Raw genomic sequence first — 27,748 nt, forward strand, 5'->3', positions numbered from 1 at the left:
CCTCTCCAGGCCCTTATCATAAGCTTTTTTTTCTCAGCCAATTTATAGAACCCATTTTATGGAAAGTATCACATGTATTTTACAAAGAGTTTGATGTGATCACCTCTGATCTTTATTTAGCTTTCTTTGTTCATCGAGAAGATTTATGTATGCTTTGTTATACGCATAGGATTGAGTTATTTATTGCCAGGGAAGTTTTCACCAAATTGTGCTATGCTTAAATAAACCTAAAATAAACTATTTAGGGTTACACTCCCCAAGTCTGAACCAAAACCTGCTCTGGTCTGTGTTGAACCAAACCGCCTTCTTGCCTATTGAAAACTCCTAATGCCAACCTTGAGCTTCCACATGCAGGCCCATAACCACCCACACATATGTAACCATGCATACACATGAAAAAGAAAAAATTGTGCATATACACATATCCATCCACCGCATGGACATGCATAAATGGTGAATGCTGTATTTCTAGATGACAGAATTACAGAATGTTCTGAAGACTTTTATATATTTGTATATTGTACATTTCTGTATATTTGCTAGGCTTTTTTCAGTTTTTCTACAAAGGATATATATTATGTCTGTAGTGAATTTGGTGATGTGGTGTGCGAGTATGTGTGTGTGTGCGCGTGCGTGCGTGCATGCGTGTGTGTGTGTGTGTGTGTGTGTAACAGATAACTTACTTTGCTTCCTCACACTTGCAATTCCTTTCATCCTCCCTTGCATCTGCCTCCCTGATGTGATGCTAGGGACTAAACTTAAGGCTCTGCAGATGCTAAGTAAGCAAGCACTCTGCCACTGGACTCCTCGGGCTCCACTCAGACTTAAGCCTGGCATTGTGGTTCAAGTGCTTTCCAGCTGCACGGGGTAGGGGGAAAATACTCCTCTGACCTAGAACATGCTCCTGGTCCTGTCCTCCTCTTCCACTGCCACCAGCTTCTGTTTCCTGACTTGTCCTTTTAGAACCTTCTGGCAACCTGTTGGCTCCGTCCCCCTAACCCTACCTAAGAGGCTGTCACCACCCCTGCCACAGAGTGATCAATCCAGGTGCCTGTGTTCCCTTGCTAGGTACTAACTCCAAGCTGCTAACTGTGAAGCTAAGGACCCAAGGCTTGCTTAGGAGACACAAGAGTAGATGCTGCTTAGGGGCTTATGACAGCAACAGTAGTGTTCTGGGGGTGTAATGAGGAGACTAGACACTGACTGAAAGTCAAAGGAGGGATGGAGAAACAGCTCAGTGGTTAAGAGAACTGCCTGCTCTTATAGAGGACCCTGGTTTGGTTTCCAGCACCCACAGAGTAGCTCAGAACTACCTGCAACTCCAATTCCATGGGATATGATATCCTGGGCTCTGTGGGCACTAGGCATTCACATGGTACACTTATGTACAAGCAGGCAAACACTCATACACATAAATAAAAATAAATCTTTTGAAGAATTTAGAAAAGAAAATGGAAGAAGATTCTAAGAAAGAGGAGCAATACTAGAACACATGAGGAAATTCCTTGGATGCCATGTTTATAAGAGATGAGCTGGTCTCACAGACACCACAAAAAGCAGTTTCTCTGATAGCTCTGGTAGGCCCCACCTGGGTCACCACACCCTTATCAAAGGACCCAGATCTTATCCCCACCACACTCGCACAAACTCACAGTCTCAGGAGCATCCTTGTTTGCCCTCTGTCTCCGAAGATCTGCCTTGATAAAAGCTGAGGTCAAAAAAGAAAGATGTCAAAGGCAGAGTCATCAAGCAAACCCACTGGTTAAGTTCATACAACAGAAGCGACCCTCATTTCCCTACAGATCACAACTCTCCCAATCCTACGTCACATCAAGATGAAGCTGGCATCATCACCCATCTTGAAAAGGTCCCAGGTCACTGCTGTCCTTGAAAGGCAGAAGCCAGTAGTGATGCTGGTGTTTACTTAAGGGCCTCTTAAAAGGAACTTCACACACCCTGTGCTAACCACCACCAGCAAATCCTCACTGCACAAAATAGAATCCGAGGCCTCCAGAGCCTGGCCCAAGCTGTGGGCTGTGGAAGTCAACATCAAACATGGGCCTTCTGACACCAAAAGCCACTCACCCATGCAAACAGATATCCCAAATGGAGATTTATCAAGCCCTCCCATCTGTCCCCCATATGAGTGCTCCCCATTGTCATCATCATGCAAGACACAGGTTCCAAATCGCCAATATCCCTTATGCAGTCTGAGCCGTATCCTGCTCTCAGGCCTCCACTCACCAGTGAGAGCTGATCCAAGGGCAAGGAACACACACAGGAAGATGTTCCCAGGCTCGGTTCCATAGTTGTCAATAATCTGGCCTTGGGAGATGGTGAAGATGATCCCAAATACCTGGAGAAATGTACAGAGGGCAGGAACCAAGGGGGGGATTAAGATGCCATACTGAGCCTGCGGTGGTGGCACACCCCTTTGATCCCAGCACTCGGAAGGGAGAAGCAGGCCAGTCTCTGAGTTAGAGGCCAGCTGGTCCTGGAGTGAGTTCCAGGATAGCCAGAGCTACACAGAGAAACCACATCTTGAAAACAACAACAAAAGATGGCATACTGTAACACAGACACGGACAAGCAGGGAACAAAAAGAAAACAGGGCCCTACCTGTGCTGACACGTTGAGGAGGCCAGACGACATGCCTTCAGATTCTGGGTACGTGAGCTCCACAGCAAACTCAAACCCCAGGGGCAGATAGCCAGTCATGAAGAAGCTACAGTCCAGACCAGAGAACAAGGCGATGGAGAGACTCCAGAACAAAACTGGGAGCCCACCTTTTCCCAAGGCTCCCTCCCCTGCTTTTCTCTTCCCATCAGTCCATCCGTCTGATCTCCACAGACATCTACGTCTTGTGCCCACTGGGTCTCTAATGTCCCCCATGCTCTTCCCTCTAGCCAGTGATGGCACACTAGCACTTCAGGAAGGGGCAAAAGTGCCTGGTGTGTTTCACTCTCAGCTGAGAATGTCTGATCCAGGTCCACAGGCCCTCGGTTAGAAGGGGAAGTGCCTAGACATCGGGCTACATCACCATGGATCTCTGGGACCTAGAAGGAGGAGTTTGGTGTTCTCCTTATTTTCTCCCCAACAGGAGGCAGCTGAGAAGGACTGAGATGGGTATCTCTTACAGCTCAAACTGCCTGGAGGACAATAGCTGGGAGTTAGAGCCCAGAAAAGTCCCTGCAAACGTTTTCTCACCCAACACATCTAAAACGCTAGTTCTAACTCCTTCCACACATCATGCTTCCTTGTGTCTTCACACCATGGCCTCTCTTTCCTTCCAACCACCCTACAAAGTTGGGCACACTTCATTTTTAGATGAGGAGACATAAGCTCAGAGCGTTAAGTGGCATGCCTGTGCTCTAACAACAGTTGGTAGCAGAAATGAACCCTGGACCTGGGGCCACTAAGAATTCCCTAGCACCCCAGGTGTCTTGAAGGGCATAGTCCATGCTTCATTCCAACCCAACAGAACAGCCCAACTACCTGAGGTGACTACTCAGTTTTTGGTTTTGTTTGTTTGTTTGTTTGTTTTAAAGACAGTCTCTCTGCATAGCCCTAGCCATGTAGGGAAATGGAACCAGACTGCCTAGGACTCAGAGAGATCCTCTGCCTCTGCCTCCCGGGTGCTGGCATTCAAGTGCACCACTCCATCTGGCCTATGACTTAAGTATTAACCAGACCCCTAGGGGCCATTTCCACATCTCCTGAGGCCAGTGAGGAGGCCGCAAAGGGGACGTGCATTGCATCTCAGGCTACTGGCCCACTCTGGGAACCAGGGGGTGTGTTTTCCAGTTGAACAGGTCAGACGTGAAACTTACCCCAGTGTGCCAGCCGTGATGAATACCACCCACAAACGCTCCAGGTTTAAGGTGAACGTGTACACCACCATGCCCACCAGAGTCATGATATACACTACCAGGGTTGTCTCCCTATGGATAAATGCAAAGAAGTTGAGTCACGCATCCTACTTGAACAGCACCCATCACTAATCTGTTCATTCCACGAGGACCTACTCAACACCTGTTCTATTTCCCGCTCTCTGCAGCGTGCCGGCACACCTGCTTTCATAGAAGCATCTCCAGGGAGGTGCGGAACACTAAACCAATGGTTATCCATTTGCAATAAATGATCACACCATGATTAATGTTATAAAGAAGTCTAGGTAGATGCTAGTCTACTCTCTGCATGCTCTCCGCAAGCCTAACCCGCCATGCCCTTCCTTCGCCCCGATCTGCTTCCTCTGTTCCCACCACCATGCAGAGTGCATGCTCTTGAACATGAGTCATTCTCAGTGATTCTACAAACTCACCAGACAATAAAAAAATTGTTTTACCATGTTTGTTAAACCACAACTCTACCTACATACCGTGGCTACTTAAAAAGCAACAATAAAATAAACCTATTGCCAAGTCCCAGTCTGAGATAAACAGACCTCAATGCCCAGTTTCTAACCTCCAACCCAGAGTAGAAAAATCCAGGAGTTTGGAGTGGAAGAGAACTGACTGACAGCTGGGTCTGGACACTGAGTGACACTAAGGACTGGCTATGTCCCCCTCCTGTGAGGTCAGAGCAAGAGTCTCCCCAGGCCTTTACTGTATTTCCTAATTCCTCTAAGTCCTCGGACTGCCCACAACCCTGCCAAGCCAACATTCCAATCCCTCCTTTTCCTGCTGCAGGGCAGGCCATGGAAGAAGGGACCCTGCTGTCCTCTTGCCTGGGGGTGGCCAGTCTTCAGTGCTTTTGTATCTGGCTGAAACAAGCAACTAACACAGACAGAGACAGAGAGGCAGCCAAGATTCACCAGCAATAATTACCCAAGCCAGGCTCGTCGTCGTCGTAGTAAGCCTGGAAGCCACATGCCCAGGAGTGGCCTCAGCTGGCCTTTCACTAGGCCAGCCAAAGTGAGGCTTGACCTGCCCAGATGCACACAGAAGTGTGTCTGTGTGGCAGAAAACAGGCCTACCACTGTCTATAGCTTCAACACTGGGAACTCTGGAGGCTTCGGCAAAGCAGTCTGGAGTGCTGCCTACCCCGGTTACAAGACCATCCTGGCAGCTGACTCATAGCTAGGGTTTACTGAACACCCTGTGCGTGAGGAGTACCCGAGAGAAGGGAAGGACAGGAGTGGCAGTGTAGCTCAGTACTTGCCTAGCATACACAGGCCCTGAGTTCGACTCTCAACACAGGGTCTAGGTGAGAAGTAGGTTAGAGGGGTCTGTTTTCTAACTACCTATTCTCTGGAGAATTCCTTTAAGGCTGGCCGATGAACTGATGCCCACTGAATCCCAGAAGTCCTCCTGTCGACCTCCCCAGCCTGAGATTACAAGCACATGCCACCGTCTGTGTCTTTGCATGTGCATCCTGGGGCTCAAACTCAGGCTCTCATGCTTACAGGGCAGGCACTCGATCAGTTGAGCCTCCTCTCCAACCCCCAACTAAGCAGACCCTTCTACTACATTGGCATCTGCAGAGTGGAGTGTCAGTATTTTGTATTTCTAGGTCAGGATTCGGCTGGCACGCACACACACACACACACACACACACACACACACACACACACACACATATATATATATATATATATATATATGTCTTATGATCACTCTGGGCTCTTAAAAGTGTACTGGATTTTCCGGTCCAAGGCACATTGCAAGATAAAATGCACTGCAAACTGGAGTAAAACACAGAAAGCCCAGTTAGCAGCCAAGGGCATGGGGTGGTGACATCACCTGCTCTTCACTCTTTGGGGTTTCCACAAACTTTCAACTGCTGAGATTTTTTCCCCACATTTATTTTCACTTCTCTTTCCCACAAGACTTTAGGCATATAGAATGGGGAGAAGGACTAAGCTAGCCTTCATGTCCACTATTCCCAGTCCTTCCCAAGATCCCTCGGAGTGAGGACAGAGTTCCCCTTTGTAAATGGTGAAGCTGAGAGTCTACTTGACTGCTCAGACCTCTAGCTGCCACCCCACCCCAAAACTTTTGAGCTATGTTCCTGATAAGTGTGTCATTTCAAAAGCAATGGGGCCCCGGTTCGTGATTCAAAAAGAGTCACTCACTTGTAAGTTTTGGACTTATCCAACCAGATGCCTGAGATCATAGCTCCAAACATCCCTGCAATGACAATGGTCAGGCCAATTCGTCCAGCATTCACCTCTTCACCCTAGGGAAACCACAGAAACCACCCAGTGGGATCCATTACAGCCAATATTTTGCAAATACCAGGCTCGGACAACAACCTGGAGAAAATTCTAGAATAGTTACATTTCCCCAAAATAATACCCCAGCTGTGTGTTTATGACCCTGTATGCTGGGGTAACATGATCAATCAAATTCTGTCCTTAGAACCACTGTCAGTCAGGTGTGTGTGTGTGTGTGTGTGTGTGTGTGTGTGTGTGTGTGTGTGTACCTATATACATACATATTTTAATTTTTTGAGATAGAGCCTTACTATACAGTCCTGTCTTGCCTGAAACTTGTTATGTAGACCAGGTTGGCCTTGAACTCAGAGATTCACCTGTCTCTGCCTCCCAACTGCTGAGATTAAAGGGGTATACCAGCATGCTCAGCCCAGATAGTTTAAAAATTAATCCTTATAGCAATTCAATTTTTATATATCAGATTCCATTTTATAGATGAGGAAGATCAACTAGAACACACATATTTATTTCGTCCTTCTATTTTTCAAATGGGTCTATCTAGCCTGTGGCCACACGTGTAAGGGTAGCTAGAATGTGGCCTGACACACTTATTGATGACACTGCCATTTTGTAATGTCTAAACATGTTGGGTACTGCTGTTGGCATTATTAGTCAATTCTCACAATCCCCACCATACGGTTAAGAGTCAATTTGTACCCATTTGATGATGTGAACCTGAGGCACAGTGAGATTAACCTGTTAGCCCAAGGTCACAGGCAGATGTTTTTAAAGACAGCTAGGACATGATCTTAGAACCAGCCCTGAAAACAGAACATCAAACAATAGTGGCTTCTGCGCCTGCAAGTGTGTCATCCACGGCCTTGGTGCTCCTGACGCTGACATTCAGTATCACTTTCCCAATATCCAGCCTTACTGGTTCTGAAAACATTGCTTTAAAATGCTTTAATTGGCTCCAGGACAGCCAGGTCTACATAGAGAGACCTTATCTCAATAATAAATACATAAATAAATCAATAAATCAATAAATCAATAAATATAAATAAGATGTTGGGACTGGAGAGACAACTCAACAGTTAAGAGCTGGGAGGAGCTAGCTGCTCTTCCCAGAGGCCAGGGTTCAATTCCCAGCACCCGCGTGGTAGCTCACAACTGTCTGTAATGCCAGTCTCAGGGGATATGATGCTCTCTTCTGGTCTCCATGGACATTAGGCACATGTATGGTACATAAACATTCATTCAGGTAAAATACCCATACACATAAAAATGAATAAAAATTTTAAAAACCAAAACTCTTTAATTGTACACACAGGAGTTCAAAATTAAACCTTGCCCATATAATAAATATGATATAAATAAACATGTACATATGTACAATTATCATTATTCATTCTCATGTTTTTATATAAATTTTTATTTTATTTGGTTTTGTGTTTGGATATTTTGCCTGCATGTACATCTGTATACTACATTCACGCCCAGTTGTTGCAGAGGCCAGTAAAAGGTTTCCAATCCCCTGGAACTGAAGTTATAAGTGGTTGTGTGCCACCATGTGTTTTCTGAGTACTGAACCCAGGTCCCCTGGAAGAGTAGCTAGTGTTCTTAAGCACTGAGACATCTTTCCAACCCTTATTCTCTAGTCTTAAAAATGAATTATCTTACGAGAGGTCATTGTAGCTGGGCATGGTGACGCACGCCTTTAATCTCAGTACTTGGGAGGCAGAGGCAGGCAGATCTCTGTGAGTTTCAGGCCACCCAAAGATGTATAATGGAATCTGTCTCAAAATAAATAAACAAACAAACAAACAAATGAGCTGGAAGATGATAGCACACACCTTTTAGCCCAGAACTCAGGAGGCAGAGGCGGCAGATTTCTGTGAGTTTGAGTCCAGCCTGTCCTGAGTTCCAGGACAGCCATGGTTACACAGAGAAACCATATCTCAAAAAATAAAAGGTAATTTATATGTCTTTTGCAGAAAACAGAGTGGTCTAAGATGATAACAAGCTTGTCATATTCATGGTACGACATAGGTTAATACCATCAAAACTTAAATTGAGATCCAGGCCATCTCCGAGTCCTGGAGGCACACCACCATCAGAGGCTACCTTGAACTAAAATTAGACCCAGTGTCTGCAGAGACAGTTTTACAGCCCTACTATCTCCCTGCCCAGTATGCCTGGGGATCAGTCTTACCGGGAAGTGCAATATCACCATTCGATTCAGCAGAGTAGATAAGGCATAAAAAGAGCCAGCATTCAGACCTAAAGGAGGCAGGGTGAAACACATTAGGATTGGCCATGGGCCAACATCTCAGGCAATAGGCTACCATCCTCCAACCCACAGTCCTTAGGGAGGTCAGAAGAAGTCTTCATCCCTACTTCCACTCTGTGTGGTGTCCTCAGAGGAGAAAAATACAGGGAAATAGGAGGTGACTTTCTAGTTTTTCTGAAAGAAATACTTGAAAACAACTAAAATTAACCATAGTAGCCTCTTTTTTTGCCACATACCATTACACCATGATCCCTTTAGTCTGTCCTGGAAATGACTGTGTAGGACCACTCCAGATAAGAACCACCCATGGCTCTTCTTTCTGCTTTGTCTAGACCTACGGGGGTTTAGGAAGCAGTGGATCTCTTCCATCCGCTCCTGATGGCCCTATTCCCTCCTCCCCCTGACTATTTCTCTCCTCTTTCCACCCTTCCACTTCTCTGATTCAGGATTATACAGATCTACTATGTGAAACTAAACTAGACCTGAATGAGCGTTTAGTTGACACCCTAATTCATCAGTTAATTCAACAAATAATGGGGTATCTAGAAATTATGGGTAGAAATAGAGTATAGGGGACTGGGGAGATGGCTCGGTTGGTAAGTAAAGTTTCTGCTACTCAGGCATGAAGACCTGAGTGTGGATCCCTGGCGTACATGCAAAGAGTTTGAATCCTTAGTGTACATGCAAAGAGCCAGACACGGCCTCTGGAGTCTGCAACCCCAGTACTTTAGGGAAGGGAAGAAATCCACGAATCCTTGGCTCACTGACCAGCCAGCCTAGCAAAACTGATGAGATTCAGGTTTCAGTGAGAGACTCTGCTTAAAAAATGTGAGTTGGTAGGGAAACAGAATGGGGGACAGTACAGGGAATTGGGGGGGGGGAGGCAGTAGATAATATGATCAAGATGTATAAATATATTAAATTCTCAAATAATAAAATCACAAATAAAAACTACTTTTTAAAAAGGTAGACAGTAACAGGAAGACATCTAATATTGACTTCTGACATCTGTGCATTGTACATATGCACACACCCACATGAACACATTCATATATGTATATAAACACAAAGGAAGGAAGGGGCATAATAAGGTGATTTGCCCAAAGCCACACAATCAGTGACTACGCTGCGATTGGAATTGAGAAAGGGGCTCCTGGCCTTCCTTCAAGGATGACTATGATGGTGATGAAGGTGATGATGATGACAACACCACATACCTAGGTACTAGCCCTGTTCTAAGGACCTTATAATCTTTATAACTACCCTAGAAGTTAGCAGTGTTAGCATACCCATTCTATAGATGAGAAAAATGCACACAGTTAAAAAGCAAACCCCAAACTGGGTAATACACACTGTTAACCATCTCCCACATAATTCCAGCATTTCAGAGATGAGGCAGGAGGATTTTGAATAAGAAGCCAGCCTGGATACGATCCCATTTTGTTTTGTTTAGAAAAAAAGAAACACAAATACCAGGGGACTTTTTTTTTTCTTTAACTACATATTGAAGTTCACAAGACTACTACAGGCACATGTCACATTCTATTTGTGGAGAAGAGTATAAGACAGGACACACAGCTCTCAGCAGGACATCCTTGGCAGTTTATCTCCAGTGGAACCAGTCCACAGAGCATCAGATCAGAGGCAGCTAGATGCTGTTTCTCTTTGGGCCGCAAGATTTTGGCTAAAAAATAATAAAAGTTAAGTACAAGAATTGCCCTCTGGCACCTCTCAGGAGCACAGCTCTAAGCCATAGTCTTCAAGGTCCCCAGAAAGGATGGACCAGTGAAAAGAGTCTCGGAACTCAAGGACACACTGAATGGTCTAGGACCAGATATGACTAGGTCTCTCTGTCCATTTTTAATCACCAGTCATTTTTATCATAAGCATTGGTGCTGAAATACAATTGACATTCTTCCTAGATCAGGTTCCATGGAGAACAAGATACAAAGTGAAGGTCAAATTCTCGCAAAAAAATAGATCAGAATTTTCATCCCCACAGAGACAAGCACACAGGCATTACGGGGTAAAGTGGGGCTGAATTTACTGCTGGTGTTTCCAGAACCCTTGTTTTTTGTTGTTGTTGTTGTTGTTTTTTGAGACAGGGTTTCTCTGTATTGTTTTGGATGCTGTCCTGGAACTATCTCTGTAGACCAGGCTGGCCTCAAACTCACAGAGATCCACCTGCCTCTGCCTCCCAAGTGCTGGGATTAAAGGCGTGCGCAACCAGCGCCTGGCCAGAGCCCTTGTTTTAACCATCAGATTTCCTGACTCAAAACAAAGGTATCCCTAAGGCCTTCCCATCCTAGCCTCTCTCAGCAGGTAACCCCACAGATGCAAAGGGTTGGGTTCAGTATGGCCTCCTCAACAACACAGAGCTCACAGTAGGCCAACAAATGCCACATGTTACCCAAAGTTACAACTTCCAGGTTAGTGGTTGTCACATAAGAAAACATCCTACAGGGGACCAGAGAGATGGCCCAGTGGGTAAAAGTACCTGACACCACATCTGAGGACCCAAGTTCCATCCCCAGGACCCACATAATAGAAGGAGAGGGTCTACTCTCCCAAGTTGTCCTCTGACCTCCACCAATATATGGTGACACACACAGGCACACAAATAATAAATACATAAAGAGTGTTTAGTTGGCATCTAATTGGCATCTTACTAGAAAGCAAACCCAACTAACTTCAACTACACACCCAGACACTTAGAATTCCATTCCTGAGTCAAGAGAGTCACCAAGAGACAAGGTCCTGAGAAGTTGTGTGGGCTGGAATGTTGGAGAGAACAGGGAGGAAAAAACAAAACAAAACATCAGCTTTCTGGCCTCTTCTCGTCTCACCCTATTATCTTCCCACCCTTCCTGCTCATTCTTCAGCCTCCTGGCCTAGTCTGACCCTGCCAAAGCTAAGTGAACTTTGGCTTCAGGTGGAACAGCTGGTCTCAGCTTGAGTCCCCAGCTGGTATGAACAAGGTAGGCAGAATTCAAGTAAACATTATCCAACTGAAGGAAAGAAAAACAAAACAGCAACAACCCTACCTCGATATTGGCACTTTTGTGAGGGAACAGTCTGAGCACCCTGGCCCAGGCCTCACCCTGGCCGAGCTGGGGATCAGTGGGTTAGAGACCATGTGTAGTCTATCGACACATGTCCAACTGCACTGCAGAGGCTGTTACTTCAGGGGCTCTGGAAATGAGCTCCCATAATCTGGGTGTGAGCAAACCTTCCAGGTGACTCTAACCCTGCTGAAGTTGGAAATACTGACTCAGTTAGAGAGTGGTTTATCAACAACCTCTCCCTGTACCCAGCTGGACAGCCAGGGTAAAGGGGGAGGAGGGCTGGGAGCAGAGATGCACGCTGGAAAGCTGTCTGTCTTTCCCATGCTCTACGCACTGGCCCCAGAGGAGTTAGCAGCTGATGTGTGGATTCCTGAATCAGTCTTCAGATGCCCTTCCCACATCTTCAGGTGTTGCCAGACAAGTCAGACGGCATAAGTCCACTCCAAAAGGTTGAGCACCTCACACCCAAGAGCAGGAAGAGCAGGAATGAAAGGCAGGCTCTGTGCTGAGGGCGGGGTACCTCCTCCACAAATCCGGGGGATGGTCTGATACTCAGTTCCGATCACTACAGCGAGGTAAACCCCCATCAGCTCAGTGCAGAGTTAGTGTGACCACCCTGGAGCCTGCCATGCTGAGAGTCACATCACTGGGAGATAGATGTGCAGGTCCCGAGAAGGAGGCAGGCACACGTGACACTGGGAGACTCCTTCAATTGTGGAGGCTAATTTTTCCCCCAAAACTATTTTAGAGACCACTTCAGAGTTCAAAACTGAAGCCAGGTGGTGGTGGTGTATGCCTTCAATTCCAGCACTTGGGAGGCAGAGGCAGGGGGAATCTCTGTGAGTTCAAGGCCAGCCTGGTCTACAAAGTCAGTCCCAGGGCTATAGAGAGAAACCTTGTCCCCCCCCAAAAAAGTTCAAAAATGCATTCTTTTAAATCAGAATCTCCTATAATGAGGCTCAAGAACCTTCATTTTAACAGAAAGAGAAGTGGGGGAGAGAGGGAGGGAGAGAGAAAGAGAGAGAGAGACAGAGAGAGAGAGAGAGAGAGAGAGAGAGAGAGAGAGAGAGAGAGAGAGAGAGAGAGAGAGAGAGAGAGAGAGAGAGAGAGAGAATTAGGTATTTCCAAAACTAGAGTTTGGCTTCAGGAATACAGAGAATGAAAGACAAGACCAAGACTCCCAGGTAGTGGGGTTCACCTGGAAGAGGAGCCCCAAGACCACAAGATCAACCCTTCCCACAGCTACTTCAGAAATTCCCAAATCTGCTATGAGTCGGAATTGCCCAGGATGCTTACAAGGGGCAGGCCTTCACCTATACTGCCTAAATCTGAGTTCCCAGGAGAGAACCATGGAAAACAGAACAACTGATCAAGGATGCCATTGGATTCTATCCTTGGGGAAGCTTGCTGTGCTAACTGGCTTCATGTCACCGTAATAAAATACCTGAGTCTGGTAGTCTGACTACAGTTGGAGGTGTGGCTTTGTTGATGTGTGTGTGGCCTTGTTAGAGGAACTGTGTCACTGTGGAGGTGGGCTTTGGGGTTTCCTTTGCTCAGGATGCTACCCAGTGTGGCTCAATGAACTTCCTGATGCTTGCAAGTTGTAGGACTCGCAGCCCCCTCTCAATACTGCCATGCTGCCATGCTCCCCACCATGATGATAATGGACTGAACCTCTGAAACTGTCAGCAAACCACCCCAATTAAATGTTTTCATATATATATATATATATATATATGTACACCACATGCATACCTTTTGAATTCCCTGGAACTGGGATTCAGGATGACTGTAGGCATGCTTCAGAAAGGGATATTGGGGCTCTGGCCTCTTCCTGTATGTATGTATCATATATATAATTAAAATAACTAAATCTTTAAAAGTTATAGCTTTTAAAAGAATACTGGATTTAGAGGAATGTACTACCAAACCCAATCCTCCTCCTCCTCTTCTTCTTTTGTAAGATTTATTTTTAGCTGGACTTGATGGTACATGCCCTTAATCCCAGCTCTTAGGAGGCAGAGGTAGAGGCAGGTAGATCTCTGAGTTCAAGGCCAGCCTAGTCTACAAAGCAAGTTCCAGAATAGCCAAGGCTATACAGAGAAACCCTGTCTCAAAAATAAAATTATTTTTATGTGTGTGCATGTTTTGCCTGCATGAATGTATGTGCACCGTATGCGTGCCAGGTGCTCTTAGAGATCTGGAGATGGCATTGGATCCCCTAGAACTGGAGTTATGAACGGTTATGAGCCACCATGTGGGAGCTAGGAGCCAAACCCAGGTCCTCTGCAAGAGCAACAAGTGTTCTTAACTACTGGGTCATATCTCTAGCTCCATCAATTCTATTTTAATTAAGTAAATCAATCGCATACAAAGTAATGAATTACACGGTGGCATTTGCAGACATGTACATCATTGTACTTTGTTAAACTCCTTGTAAGCTAGATCTTACAGTCACTCTGAGATCCCTCTCTTGGTCCCGCCTACAAGGTAGGAGAAGGGTAAGACACTGGAGAACCCCAAGGAAAGGGAACCTCAAGCACATGCTCCCAGACCAGATGTCAGACCCCTGGGATAATGGTCTAGCACACACTTGCAGGCAGGTGTGGGAACAGCGTGGAAAAGCATCCCGCCTGTCACCATGGCAGCTGTTAGGCTATAAGAGACATTAGCAGAGGCCACAAGAGAGCAGATTCCTGAAACTTCATTCATTGTTGTCATGTTTTGCTGACACAAAGCCCACTGTTCCTACTGCTACTCAGCCTTTTTTTCTGAGACAGAGTTTCTTTATGTAGCTGTGGCTGTCCTGGAACTCCCTCTGTAAATGAGGGTAGCTTCAAACTCAGAGATCTGAACATCCGAGGTTGGCCTTGACATCCAAATGTCTCTGTCTCCTGAGTGCTGGGACTAAAGGTATGTTCCACCACTTCCCTGCTTAGCCATTTTTCTTAACTAAATACCACCTTCAATGTGACAAGAACTATTAAAAGTCCTGGGGGTGCAGGTGGTGATTGGCCATTTTTGCTTGTTTCCTCGATGCTTCTTCTAGACAAGCAGATTTCCTAAGATCCTAATCACCGCTTAAGGGTGCTTCCCTTGGGCTGAAGAATGTAGCAGTTGTCAGAGTGCTTGCCTGCCATGAACTAAGCCATAGAACCGATCCCCAACACCACATAAAACAGACATACATGGTGGTTCACATCTGCAATCCCAACACTCAGGATGCAGTGGCAGGAGGACCACACACACTCAAGATCATCCCCAGTCATTCTAGGACAGTCTGGGATTCACAAGATGCTGCCCTAAAATCAGATGCATACAAAAAGTGTTTGCCTTATTGCCTGCATTATCATTTAACCAAATAGATGAGGAAGAATGCCTAGAGAGTCCAGTAGGGAAGGATTAAAGCTTATAATTCCGGCTAAAGTACAGGAATACAAGCCACCAGTCATAGGAGAGGCGAGGAGGAGCTGCTTTGTACCCCACAGTGTGACCCAGAGTTAGCCCCCCAATAACCAAGAACACCAACCATCCTCCATACATTCAGATTCTTTCATCCTTTTACAGGTCAGTGACCTGGCCCTGCCACTCACAGCCTCCAGCACTGAGGACCACAGCTCTACAATGCATCATACCCAGCAGGTAACACTAGCATCATCTTCAGGCACAGACAACACTCAGGCACTTAGTCTCCCCCAGAGCCACAAAGTAGACCTCAGATACCCAGCTGTCAGATGCAGTCATGTTCATAGCAGAGGGATGTAGTCACGACAGGGTGAAAAGTAAAAGTTCTCAGAGTTAAGGAATCCCGAGCCTGGAAGGGAACCCAAAGGCATCCAGTTTCACTGCATGTCCAAGGCCTAGCATTCCTCATACATCTCCTCACCAAGTGCTTGGTTCCATATGCTTGTATACTGCCCAGGGATTGGGCAGTTCATAACTGCTTTCGTTGGACATGTCTAGAGGTTGGAGACTTTACTGTGGATGAATGCAGAGGTATATTTAGAACTGAGAAACTGAAGGAAATGAGAGTTGGAGAACCAGGTCCCAGAGGCTAATGGGGGCCATTAGAGAGGTCTGAGATGGTGTATGACTGAGAAACATACTACTTCTCCATGAGGCTAATGGCCTCTGACCCAGTACCTCAGCAGATGAGGGTTCTGAGACAAAGGGCACTGATAAACCTAGTCTGCAGTTGTTGTTTGCTTTATTTATTTATTTATTTATTTATTTATTTATCATTGTTTTATGTGTATGGATGTTTTGTCTGTGAACACCTCTGCACCACATACATGCCTAGTGCCTGGGGAGGCCAGAAGAGGGAGTCAGATCACCTAGGACTATAGTTACAGATGGTTGTGAGCTACCATGTGGGTGCTAGAAATTGAACCCAGGTCCTCCGAAAGAGCAGACAATGCTCTTAACTGCTGAGCCATGTCTTCAGCTTTCCTGGTAGGCAATTTTAAGCACAGATGTGGAAGGAAATATATGGTCAACTGTGAAATATGCAAGCAAATACTGGCTTTGGATGTGGTGACAAATGCCTGTAGTTCCAGCTGCAGAGGAGGCTGACACAGGAGGCTCACTTAACTTTTTCCAAAGCCTGGGTTATGTAATAGAGAGAAAATTCTTTAACAAACTTGTGTTTGAATCTGGCTCTGCCACTTGCAGTGTATGACCTTAGTCTAAATACCTAGACTCTCTGAGTTTCAGATTCTTTCTCTGTTTTAGTGGGGATAATAACAGTATTGACCTCATATGGTGTGGTTGGTGGTTTGAATAGGTAAGGCCTCCAGAGACTCACGTGTTTGAATGCTTGGCCAATAGGGAGTGGCACTATTAGGAGGTGTGGCTTTGTTGTGTTCTCACATATGCTCAAGCTATGTCCAGTGTGGTACACAGTTCACTTCCTGTTGCCTGTGGATCAAGACGTAGAACTCTCAGCTCCTTCTATAGCACCATGTCTGCCTGCATGATGCCATGCTTCCCACCATGACAATAATGCATTAAACCTCTGGAACTGTAAGCCAGCCCCAATTAAATGTTTTCCTTTATAAGAGTTACTGTGGTCATGGTGTCTCTTCACAGCAATAGAAACCCTAGCTAAGATATATGGGCTTAGTAGGTATTAACTCAGATCTGATGGTGGTGGTGTTCTGAAACAATGACTTGTGCACTCATAGGAAACATGAAGTCATGGCTGGCCAAAATAGTCTCATTTTAGTTTGTCTTGTCAAACCAACCTCCTGTCTTTGTTTCACAGGTTACTGAGCGTGTTACACACTTGACTTACTTTTAACTTTATCCAGTGGTTGAGTGGCCAAGTGTAGGCTGTGAGTCAGGCACTTGGGCAGAGCTACAACTTCTTGAACTAAGAGTGCCCAGTCACAGACTACTATCCATAAAGGATTGGGTAGTTTTGAATGCCATGACCTTGTTCTTTGTTTTGTTTTTCAAGACAGGGTTTCTCTGTGTAGCCCTGGCTGTCCTGAAACTCACTCTGTAGGTCAGGCTGGCCTCGCACTCAGAGATCTGCCTGCCTCTGCCTCCTGAGTGCTGGGATTAAAGGTGTACACCACCACACCCAGCCGGCAAAGCTAATTTACAGATTCATTCATTCACTCATTCACTCATCCATCCACCACTCCTGTCACTCATCCGTCTGTCACTTCTGGAGTATCCAATGTTTAGTATGGAGGAAAAGGCAGCAGTCCACTCACTAAGTTCAGAGTAGTAGGGAGTTGAATTGAGAGATATTATTTTAAATCCTAAGTATTAAGATGTTAACCAGAGAGGGAAAAATCATCTACAACTGTTATAGAGACAGGACACGGAAATCCACAAGCATTTGTCAGGACCTGCATGGAAAGGAATGTTTTATCTAGGGTGGACATTACAACATCTTCAGAGGCCCCAAGGTCGACCCTAAGCAACTTTACAACATTTGGACTTGGGAAGAGTAAGAAACACAGACACATCGGGCTAGTTCCGGGCAGCCTTGGACACCTGTGCACCTTACCGTAGGTGATGACTAGCAGCACGAAGTTGAGGTTTTTGAAGAGCCGGACAATGGAACTTAAGTATGAAGCATCAGTGGACGCCAAGGCATAGCTCAAGGACTGGGCCCTGCTGGGAGGATACTTGGGCTTCTCCTTGAATACTGAAAGGAAAGTAATAGAGATGAGAGGAAATTTCTCTCCTGCTGGAGAGGAATACCAGCTCCACACAGACACAAGCTGGCTCCATCATCTCAGGAGGCGCTGAAACTGTAAAGGAAATGGCAGTTTCCAGAGAAATCTTTCCAATCCCTTTCCTAAGTTGTTTCTCATTGCCTGAGTCTTTGCAATGGTGTTCTTTAATTGCTTTTTCTTTTCTTTTTTTCTCTTTTGCATTAGAGGGGAGGGAACCTAGGGCCTCAAGCATGCAAAGCAAGCACTTTATCTCTGAGCTATTTTCTCTAGCACTGTCATTTTTTTTAATTGCCCTTTCTTTAATTGCCTCAATGAGCCTCCCAGGCAGTGTTCAAAGATCAAGGCAGCCCATAATAACTAGCAAATAACATAACACAAAGCAAGGGAGGTGAGCATGGGTGAAAAGAAGTGGAAGCTAAGCTTTGGAAGGTTAGTGAACCCTGGGGATGGCTGAGCCCCAGCATTCCTTCCAAAGAGGGATGGGACATTGATTACAGAGTCATATAACCCAGAACATGGCAGCCAAAGGCTGTTCCCTGAGTTAAAGAAAATCACAGTAGCAAAAGCTGAGAGTGTATTCCTAGTCTCGCCAACGCTGAATCAGACATGTGTGATGAAAGAGACAAGGTACAGATGTGACCACTCTTGTGTTAAAGGCTAAAGAGTGACTGTGGAGAAACTACTCCATTTAGAGTCTAATTCCACGCAGCCAGCGTGATTTGACCCCACCGAGTGCCATTTGGCTCTCTGTAGGGCAGATGTGTTTAACTAGTTATTTGGCTAAATTGAGTTCTCCACCTGGTCTGAGCAAGCACTACATGGCCTCTGGCAAGTCCCAAGAGACTTCTGCTGGAAGGAGAGCAATCGGCCTCCCGAGGAAGTTCTGGAAATGAGATTGGCTTTCCCTGTAGATCAAAGTGCCCCCACCTCCAACCATTCCAGCTTGGACTTCAGAGTGCTGCCTCTTCCTTCTCCAATAATAGTTCTGGCTAAATTCTCCCACTGGAATGTGCCATCCATTGTCTTGACTGTTCAGCTCCCCTTCCATCAGAAGAAAGTCATGCAAGAAGATGATTTAGCTCCACAGCACTGAGTGTTGTCTCCAGGTTTTGGCAACCATGAACTCACATAAGATTTTTTTGCATCCTTCACGCAGGAAACTATTATCTAAATACCTCTAAAACAGCAATGTCCTACCACCTAGGTTTGCAGTTGCAAAGAGCTAGGACCTCACTGGCTGTGAGTACAAGCATTTGAGGCAGGCACATTACAATTTCAAACCTCAGTGGAACCAAGAGGCCTTGGGCTGGCTCATTCTTCCTTGCTTCCACACAGAGCTCCCTGAGGCTAGCCCTAGGGACCACTGTCCTCTGTCTCAGCTACCAGGAATGAAATGACAAAGAGAATGGTGGTATGAAATACATATCCAACCACCTGACTCTGCACGGGAGCCAGCACACAGGATAAACCTTTAATACCTGAGATAGGACTTTAGGGCAGAGGGCAGAGGGTAACCTTTAGATGGGTGACTAACAGGAAAGAAAAGTCTACCTGGATGTCTCTGACTTTATCCCAGGAATATCACCTACATGAAAACAATAAGTTTTTCTCTTTCACTTTCTTGGTTCACTCTTTTGTGGATTTGCTGTTTTGTTTGTTTTCTTTGAGACAGGGTCTTCCTATGTAGCATAGGCTGTCCTTAAATTAGTCATCCTCCTGCCTCAGCCTCCAGAGTGCAAGGATCATAGGGGCCCGGCCAGGATTAGTAATTGGGCATCTGTGTAAGATGTTAATAGTAGTTACCTGAGTTTCCTTGTTGCGATGAAGTTGTTCAAGGATAAATTAATGGTCATCCCTTTCTTTAACTCTTTTATTCTTAGATTTTTCCACAGTGCATATATTACTTTTATAATCAATATTAATTATGAAAAAATTTGATACCCAAGGATTCCTAGGTTAACCTTAGGGCCTTAGTGTTTGGAGAGCAATTTCAGTTTATAATTTATAATTTTTATTATTATATTTTATAATAGTCTTAGCTGTCTTGTTGAAGAGGACCTACAAGGCACCTCATTTGTTGGGCTGTTGACCAGACATTCATCACACAATACCTATGACACTGGTCCTCCCTGGGGTCTCATCAAGGTGACAACAATCTACCTAATTCTTCTCGTGAGGTGGGAATAGAGACTGGTCAACTACAAGTAAAACTTTCCTGGGCTGCTACCAAAGTACATAGCACCAGTTAGCAGTGTATTAGGGACCATTACTCAAGTTAAAACATCTGAAGACCAGAAGAAGCCCAGCCTCAAGTATCTCTAAGTATCTATGGTATTTAGGGCCATGATCAAAGGGTACCACCAGACTTGATGTAACTTCCCCACCCCCTACCCACATGCAACCTGCTAATGATCTTACCGATGATGACCAGGATGAAGAGGAGAGTGGCCACACTTCCTATTATGTAGAACATGATGCTGATGTGGTAGGCAAGCTTTTCCTGGTCTTTGATGTTGGGTACCAGAACAGGAGGGACCAAAAACCCAATTGCAATTCCAAGCTATAGAAGACAGACACATCAATCTGTTATCAAATGGCCAAGTGCTAAGAGACAAATTTAGAGACTGCTATTAGTAAGCATAATTTCTCAGGCTGGGAACAAGGCTCACTTGGTAAAGTGCCTGGCATGCAAGCATGAGGACCTGAGCCCGCATACCTAACACCTACATAAAAACTGGGTGTGGTTGCATGTGGCTGTCACCCCAGCATTGGGAGGACAGAGACAGACAGATCCCCGAAGCTCACTGACCGGCCAACCTAGCAGAATCAATGAACTCATGTCTCAAAAAGCAAAGACAAAGAACAATGGAAAAAGACACCCAATGTAAACCGTAGTCAGATTTTTCTTTGGGCCTCCAGCTCACAAATAAGGAGACTTACTATTAATTATGAGAGCTTGGCCTTATCTTAGGCTCGCCCCACTAGCTCTTATAACTTAAATTAACCCATTTATTTTAATATACATTCTGTCATGTGGTTCGTTACCTCATCTCTCTGTACTACCCATACTGCTTCCTCTGTGTCTGGCTGATGCCATTCAGCTTGTTCAGCTTGTTTTGTTTTTGGGTTTTTTTTTCAAGACAGGGTTTCTCTGTGGCTTTGAAAACTGTCCTGGCTCTTATAGACCAGGCTGGTCTTGAACTCACAGAGATCCGCCTGCCTCTGCCTCCTGAGTCCTGGGACTAAAGGCGTGCGCCACCAATGCCCGGCTTCAACTTTTTATTACACCCATCACAGCAATACATTTTCACACAGTGTATAAAAATCTCACAACAGTCAATCTCATGTGAACATGCACATGCTCACATGAGCATGTACATACTCACACATACTACACACATACACAAACAAATTTAATTCCCAACTTCCATTCCTTCCTCACACACGAATCATAATTATTTCCATCAAGACTCCTTTGATTGACAACTTGACTCATACACAGTTCTGACCCAAAAACTATGGGGGAAAAATCACACAGCAGTCTGGCTCTCTCTGGTGCAAATTAATGAGTAATGGTTTCCATAGCCCCATCTCTGGGATACAGTAATACAATGTTGATTATTTTTCTCTTGTGTTGTTGAAATGATCAGTTTCACTGAATCTGTTAGCCCAGTGCTAAGAGATCAGCTGAAAAGCTTTTATAACCTTTAGCCCCAGAACTTGTTTTCAGCGAGAGCTGGAGGTTGTCAGACCATTTATGAGTGTGAATGCTTCAATTCACCGTGTAATAATTTAGCAACATCCAAAGTTTCTGTAACATGAGGCCACACACAACTGCATTGAACACACATGCCTACACTCAGGTGCAAATTAAAATACCTCATGTTGGTGTCAGAGAGCAAAAATCCCCGGACCTAGCAGATAACATAACTTGGGTGTTCCTGACATCAGAAACACTGTGACTCAGCAGTAACTGACTAACATATGACTCCCCAAAGACCTTCTGCCACCCTTAATTGTTGGGAGCCAGGACAGTTCAGAGCTTTCCCTGAGGCCTGGATGTATGGAGAAGGAACATAGTTTCTTGCAAAAACCAGGAACATTCTTGGTAAGGTCAGTAATGACCTAGGATAGGGGCCTTGGGGAAGCTGCAGTTTTGGATCCTGGGAGCCCACTCTTCCCCAATTTGAAAGCCTGTGACTATCAGCTCCGAGGCCATTGAGCGCCCAGTCTGTGGTGCATTGAGGCAGCCTGTGTTCCCTCTGTGCGATGTCACTTTAACTTGCGGCTGAGTCCACTCCACTGCTCAATAGCATCTAATGGTTCAGTCCCATTTTGCCCTGATAACAGTATATAAGATATTGTCCTCTTTTTTTTTTTTTTTTTGGTTTTACGAGACAGGGTTTCTCTGTATTGTTTTGGAGGCTGTCGGTCCAGCCGGCCTCGAACTCACAGAGATCCGACTGCCTCTGCCTCCCGAGTGCTGGGATTAAAGGCGTGCGCCACCACCGCCCGGCTGATGTTGCCCTCTTAATAAACTTGCTTGTCTTGATCGATCAACTCGTGGAAAACCTTCTGACTCCAATTTTCCCATCTTCCTCATTCCTGTCATCCCTGGCCCTCCCCCTCAGGAATCTGTCACTGGAGAACGACCAGCTCACAGAATACCAACGCAGAAACTGGAGATAGTTCCATCAGTTCAGGCAGGTTTCCCACTCCACAAGCACAGGACAGATGGGCAGACAGACTCAAAGCCCAGTTGCTCTGTCGTACTGGAAGGAGCAGCAGACAGAGAAACAGTTAGCTCTTCCTCCTCACTGCTCTGCAGCCGCCAAGTGAGCTTCCACTCACTTCCTGCATGGGTGTTTCCTCTGTCAGTTACTGTCAATCAGATGCCCCCAGTGGTTCCTAGCTCTGCAGTATGCAAAGGGCTGTGGGAAGGGACTGGATGGCATTGCTGTTAAGAGCACACTTGCTGTTCTTCCAGAGGACCCAAGTTCTGTTAGCAGCACACACATTGGGGGACTCAGAACCACTTGTAACTACTGGTTGAATCTGATGCCATCTCACTGGCCTCTATGAGCATCTGTATATACATCACTCACTCACACACACACACACACACACACACACTCACACTCACACACTCACAGAGAGAGGGGGGGCGCACATGCTAAACAAACAAATGTAAAAAGCATGGTAAAAACATGTGACAAACAAAAGGCTGAACATAGGCAATGAAAGTCAAGTCTGTCCGTGTGTCCTTTCTGGAACCTCAAAAAAGACCTCACCATGCTGTGGTAATGTCAATAGTCAGGGATATTTCCAGGGCATAATTAAAAACATGTCTGTGTAGTCTGAGGTCTTTGAATAGCAGGAAAAGGACATGGTTTGTGTGACCCTGTCACTTGTCCTCTTGGCTCACGCATTAGAGGAGCAAAAATAAACCAGCGAACAAACCATCAGTGCTGGCATGTAGCTTAGAGGCAATGTTTGCCTACTGTCAGCAAGGCCTCGGGTCTATCCTAAGCAATGCCTCCCACCAAATCACACATCTCACTCACTATGAAATGCAGCATATGTGATGTCATCTCAGAGGTCCACAGGACCTCTGTCCCATCACCATCAGCATAACATGGATCAGCTGTTCTTCCCAGTCTTGACTGGTCCTAGGGTCAGAGTATTGACCAGACCATACAAAGACACTGGGGCTTCCACAATAGAAAAAAAATCAGGGAACTTTGTGGCCACACAGTAATGAGGCTTTGGGCCCACATGGAACAGGGAACAATTGATCCCCAACTAAGCATTTAGTCAAGGTCCTGGGCATTTCATCTCCCCAACACAAGCTGTTGGCAAGATGGACTCTGCTCTTCTCCATCAAGAGACAAAAACCTGAGTCTTACTGACCCAAACTCATGTCTCCTTTGGCCACCCATCTCCCAGGCATCCTGGGCTATTCCTAGAAAGAGAAACTCACTCCAAGTCCTGGCCTGGGCCCCAGTGGACTCATTCCTTTCCCTGGACATTGTCTCTAGGATGAGCCAAATGCATTCCTCCGAACTTGAGAGTTCCCAGGAACTAGCTCTCTATTGCTGAATCAAAGCTGTCCCTTCACTGGTCAGTACTGCTTCCTGCAGGAAAGCAGATGGTGGGGGAAGCCCTCCAGATCTGACGGCTGCCGTCAGGTCTGGTCTCCAGTGGTTTAACCTGGGCGTGCTTTGCTCCTTGAGGGGCTCATGCCCTGCTGTGCTATTTCTCATCCAGATCTTCACCTCTCCCCCTTCCCTCCTCAGCACACACCGAACATATCACACTGCACACTAGTAAAGGGACATACTCTGGGGCCAAAGATCTGAGTTCAATCCTGGTTCCACCAGTTAAAACTTGATTTCCAATGTCTGTAGGTGAACTCACCCACAGTACCAGTTACCTCCTCCTCAAAAGAGAGGACAATTTCCAGCTCACTTGAGTGGTCTCATCCCTTCTCTGCAAGCCCAGCTCTTCTGCTTCTCGTCCTCAGTGGTCTCAGGAAGTGTGGACCCGGTGGACTCACACATACGCCTGACTTATTGAAGGGTCTCCCACCACCATCCTCCCCTGGTTCCCCACCACCGTCCTCCCCTGGCTCTCCACCACCGTCCTCCCCTGGTTCCCCACCACCGTCCTCCCCTGGCTCTGAAATCTTCAAGGAACTTCACCCTCCACAACCCAGAAGACAAGAAACCAGTTGGGCACTTACCTCCCTCCCCCAGCATGCTGCTCTGGCTTTTCCTACCACTTGCAATCACTTTCCAGTCTCATCTTGTCCCGTGTCACCACAGATCCCATCCTCCCATCCAGATAGAACAGATCATGATGCCAATTCTCTAGTTTGCACATTTATTGAAAATTCTCTAATTATTCCAATGCTATCTCAGTGGCAGTCTCTTTACAGTGAGTTCCTTGATTTTCCCAGGCAGACATGATCTCCTTGACATAGCCTCTTTGGGCCTTTGATTTCCACCATCTTTCTGTTGTTTATTCGCTGGTGCCTGGTAAGCAGGCTCCATGCTTCCTTAATAGACAGTGGTCAGTGAACAAGTGAGCTGTAGTCAATGTGTGTTGGGAGGATCCCACTTCCAGAGCCAATTTGTCCATGAGCCCAGACTACTGAAAAGATGGGTTTGGAAACCAAAAATCTGGACAAGGTTCTCAGAGAATGTTTGCTATTTTTAAAAGCATGTTTGGGCTGGCAGACAGTTCAGCAAATAAGGGCACTTGCCACCAAGCCTGACAACCTGAGTTCCAACTGAATTCAACCCCTAGAACCCGCATGGATGAGGGAGAGAACTGATTTCTGCAAGTTGTTCTCTGACCTGCATATATACGCAATGGCACTCATGTGCATGAACACACACACAGGCATGCACAATAAACAAACAAATAAGTATAAAAAGCATGGTTAAGGGTCTTTTTTTAAAATCAGAGCTCTTCAAAAAATGGGACAAAATAATGATTGCCATATATCAGATTGCTTAAGCTCATATGAGCAATCTTTATTTTAGATTCAGTTTTTAATTATTTATTCTTACTATGTGTACATTGGTGTTTTGCTTGCAGGTGTGTCTATATGATGGCATTGGATCCTCTGGAACAGAAGTCACACATGGTTGTGAGCTGCCATGTAGGTGCTAGGAATTGAACCCAGGTCCTTGGAAGAGAAGCCAGTGCTGCTAAGCCACCTCTCCAGCCCCGATTTATTTATTTATTCATGTAGGTTGCGAGCTGTGTGATTTATAGGTCCCACATGTGTTCAAGAGCCTACAGAGGGTAAAAGAAGGCACCAGGTGCCCTAGAACTGGAGTTCTAGAAAGTTGTGAGCCACCATGTGGGAGCTGGGAATTGAACTCAGGACCTCTGGAAGAGCAGCCAGTACTTTTAACCACTGAGCATCTCTCCAGCTCCCACATAAGCAATCTTAAGGCATGCTGAACAATTCTCCTTTCCCAAGAACATTCCCCATAATGAGATGACCCAATAACTATGTGTTACTATGTCGTTCTGTACATGTTAGCAATGGTCTTACAGTCAAGAGATTAATCTGAAGCTAAACTCACAGACCAGACAGTTCAGGCAAACTTGAAGTGCATAGATAAACATAGGAAAAATCATTGTATGTATGGACCTCTACATTTGCTCAAGTATAGTATGACCAGTTCCTACTCCATACAAAACCATACCAAGTGCTCCCGGAGACCACAGGCTAGGTAGGCCCTGGTCTCTCGGGCAAGCAAAGAGTGTCCACCACTGAAGCGCCACCAAAGATCAAGCCCAAGTGAGCAACCATGTGAGGGTGACCTTTCACACTCTGCTTCTTGTGCCCTCACGGTGGTGTGTGTGCCGAAACACCACGAAGATGGTGCTATACAAACCTGAACTCTAACACAGAACCCCGGGGCTGTTAACATGGGGGCAGGTAAAGGCACTTACTGCCAACCAAGCCTAATGACCTGAGCTTAACCCCGTGACCCCACATGGCAGAAGATAGGAAAGTTATCTCCTGTCTTCCACATATACTTACTTGCATCACTGCCACCCCCCCTGCCACTCCCTGTGCACAAGTATGAATCAATGTAAAATAAAATAAAAACCTTTGCCATAGCCCTCGGTACCTCAACACTTAAATCTGCTAGTGAGTGCCTGACTGGTCTGTACAAGTGGAGCATAATGGAGGCCCCAGGGGCCCAAATTATGCACCAGAGGTCACGTGTGGACATGTGGGGGGGATGCAGCATGGAGTCCTGGGACAGGATCTGTGGATAACCTCCCCACCAAAAAAAAAAAAAAAAAACAAGGGGAGACCGGGGTTGCTGCTGGGACCCTGACCTACTGCAGATCTGAGAGCGTAGGGCTGGACTTTTATCGTGAGGATGTGCTCCCAGCCACCCAAGGATGGCAGGCAGCTCTGAGGGATAAGCCATGGTGAGCAACAATGGTCACACATGCAAAGCCTACTCAGATGACTATCTGAAATCCCCAAATCCAAGCCCTTGGCCTCTTTTGAAAAGGCCAAATTGGGATTAAGGAAGTAACAGGTCTTAGTGAACAAAAAAGACCCCATTGATTTATGGGAAATCACTCATGAAAGGGGTTTGTGGATCTGAAGGTGGAACTTAAGAGTGGAAGAATCAAGGAAACAAGGTCACAGCTGGTGAGATCCAGACTTCCTTAGAGCTCCACCAAGTCACCAGGTTTGTCCTCAGAGCTAGGATTATGCTGGTGGCTTACACTGCAGTGCCATTCTTGGGTTTCCTGGGTTCCTGAGTTCCTGAGATGGAGGACAAGAGGTTAGCCTGTGTGTTGGGGGGGACACCTATGGAAATGAGAGTAGCCCACAGGTCTTGATTCCTATAGAAGACAGTAATAACAAGGATAGTGTGCACCGCACCATGTGACAGGTGCGGAATTAATCCCCATTCCAAAGCCTTTACTGATGCAGCTTGCTCTGTGTCACAACAATAAGTGATGAACCTGGACTTCCAGCTCAGGTCTTCGTGTGGCAGTGGCTAGCTGTTATCCAGACTAGAAGGAAGCACTGGGTATGGTGGCATGTGCCTGCCTGTGTCCCAGCACTTGAAAAACTGAGGCAGGATTGTGAGTTAGAGGCTTGTCAGAATTACAAAGTGAATTCCATGCTATTCTGGGCTATGAAACTGTCTCAGCAAAGACTGAGAAGATACAAAGCACCAAACAAGAAGGAAGGAGCTTAATACGTGCTACACACCTACTGTGTGCTGGACAGCACCCTGAAGAATTTTCTACAGGCTGTTTTATTTAAGCCCTCATAACCACACCTTCCCTTCCCTGAATTCAATAACCTCATGTCGCTAGATTTTTACAAATGAGAAAACCTTTGGAACTGGCTTCCCAGCTCCTAATGACTAAGATTCAAACCCATACCTATTTAACTCCAAAGCCCTTCAGCTTTGTTTACCACATAGTGACACCTCATGATATTGCATACGTGTGTGTGCGTGTGTGCACACATGTGCACACACACTATTTT

General features: G+C 45.9%; 1 protein-coding gene across 2 annotated transcripts in view; it reads right to left on the reverse strand.

The window, feature by feature from the left end:
• Positions 1 to 27,748, reverse strand: part of Flvcr2 (FLVCR heme transporter 2) — a 56,518-nt gene that overhangs the window by 3,922 nt on the left and 24,848 nt on the right. For both annotated transcript variants that reach the window (XM_005086366.4, XM_040742735.1), the window contains exons 2-9: positions 20,119 to 20,260; positions 17,529 to 17,669; positions 8,367 to 8,434; positions 6,074 to 6,177; positions 3,831 to 3,941; positions 2,620 to 2,725; positions 2,245 to 2,356; positions 1,653 to 1,708 (exon numbers count right to left, since the gene is read on the reverse strand). In XM_005086366.4, coding sequence (XP_005086423.1) covers positions 1,653 to 1,708; positions 2,245 to 2,356; positions 2,620 to 2,725; positions 3,831 to 3,941; positions 6,074 to 6,177; positions 8,367 to 8,434; positions 17,529 to 17,669; positions 20,119 to 20,260 — 840 coding nt within the window. The remainder of the gene's footprint in view (positions 1 to 1,652; positions 1,709 to 2,244; positions 2,357 to 2,619; positions 2,726 to 3,830; positions 3,942 to 6,073; positions 6,178 to 8,366; positions 8,435 to 17,528; positions 17,670 to 20,118; positions 20,261 to 27,748) is intronic.

Source organism: Mesocricetus auratus, unplaced genomic scaffold (assembly GCF_017639785.1).
Source record: "Mesocricetus auratus isolate SY011 unplaced genomic scaffold, BCM_Maur_2.0 Super-Scaffold_15014, whole genome shotgun sequence".
NCBI classification, from domain to species: Eukaryota; Metazoa; Chordata; class Mammalia; order Rodentia; family Cricetidae; genus Mesocricetus; species Mesocricetus auratus.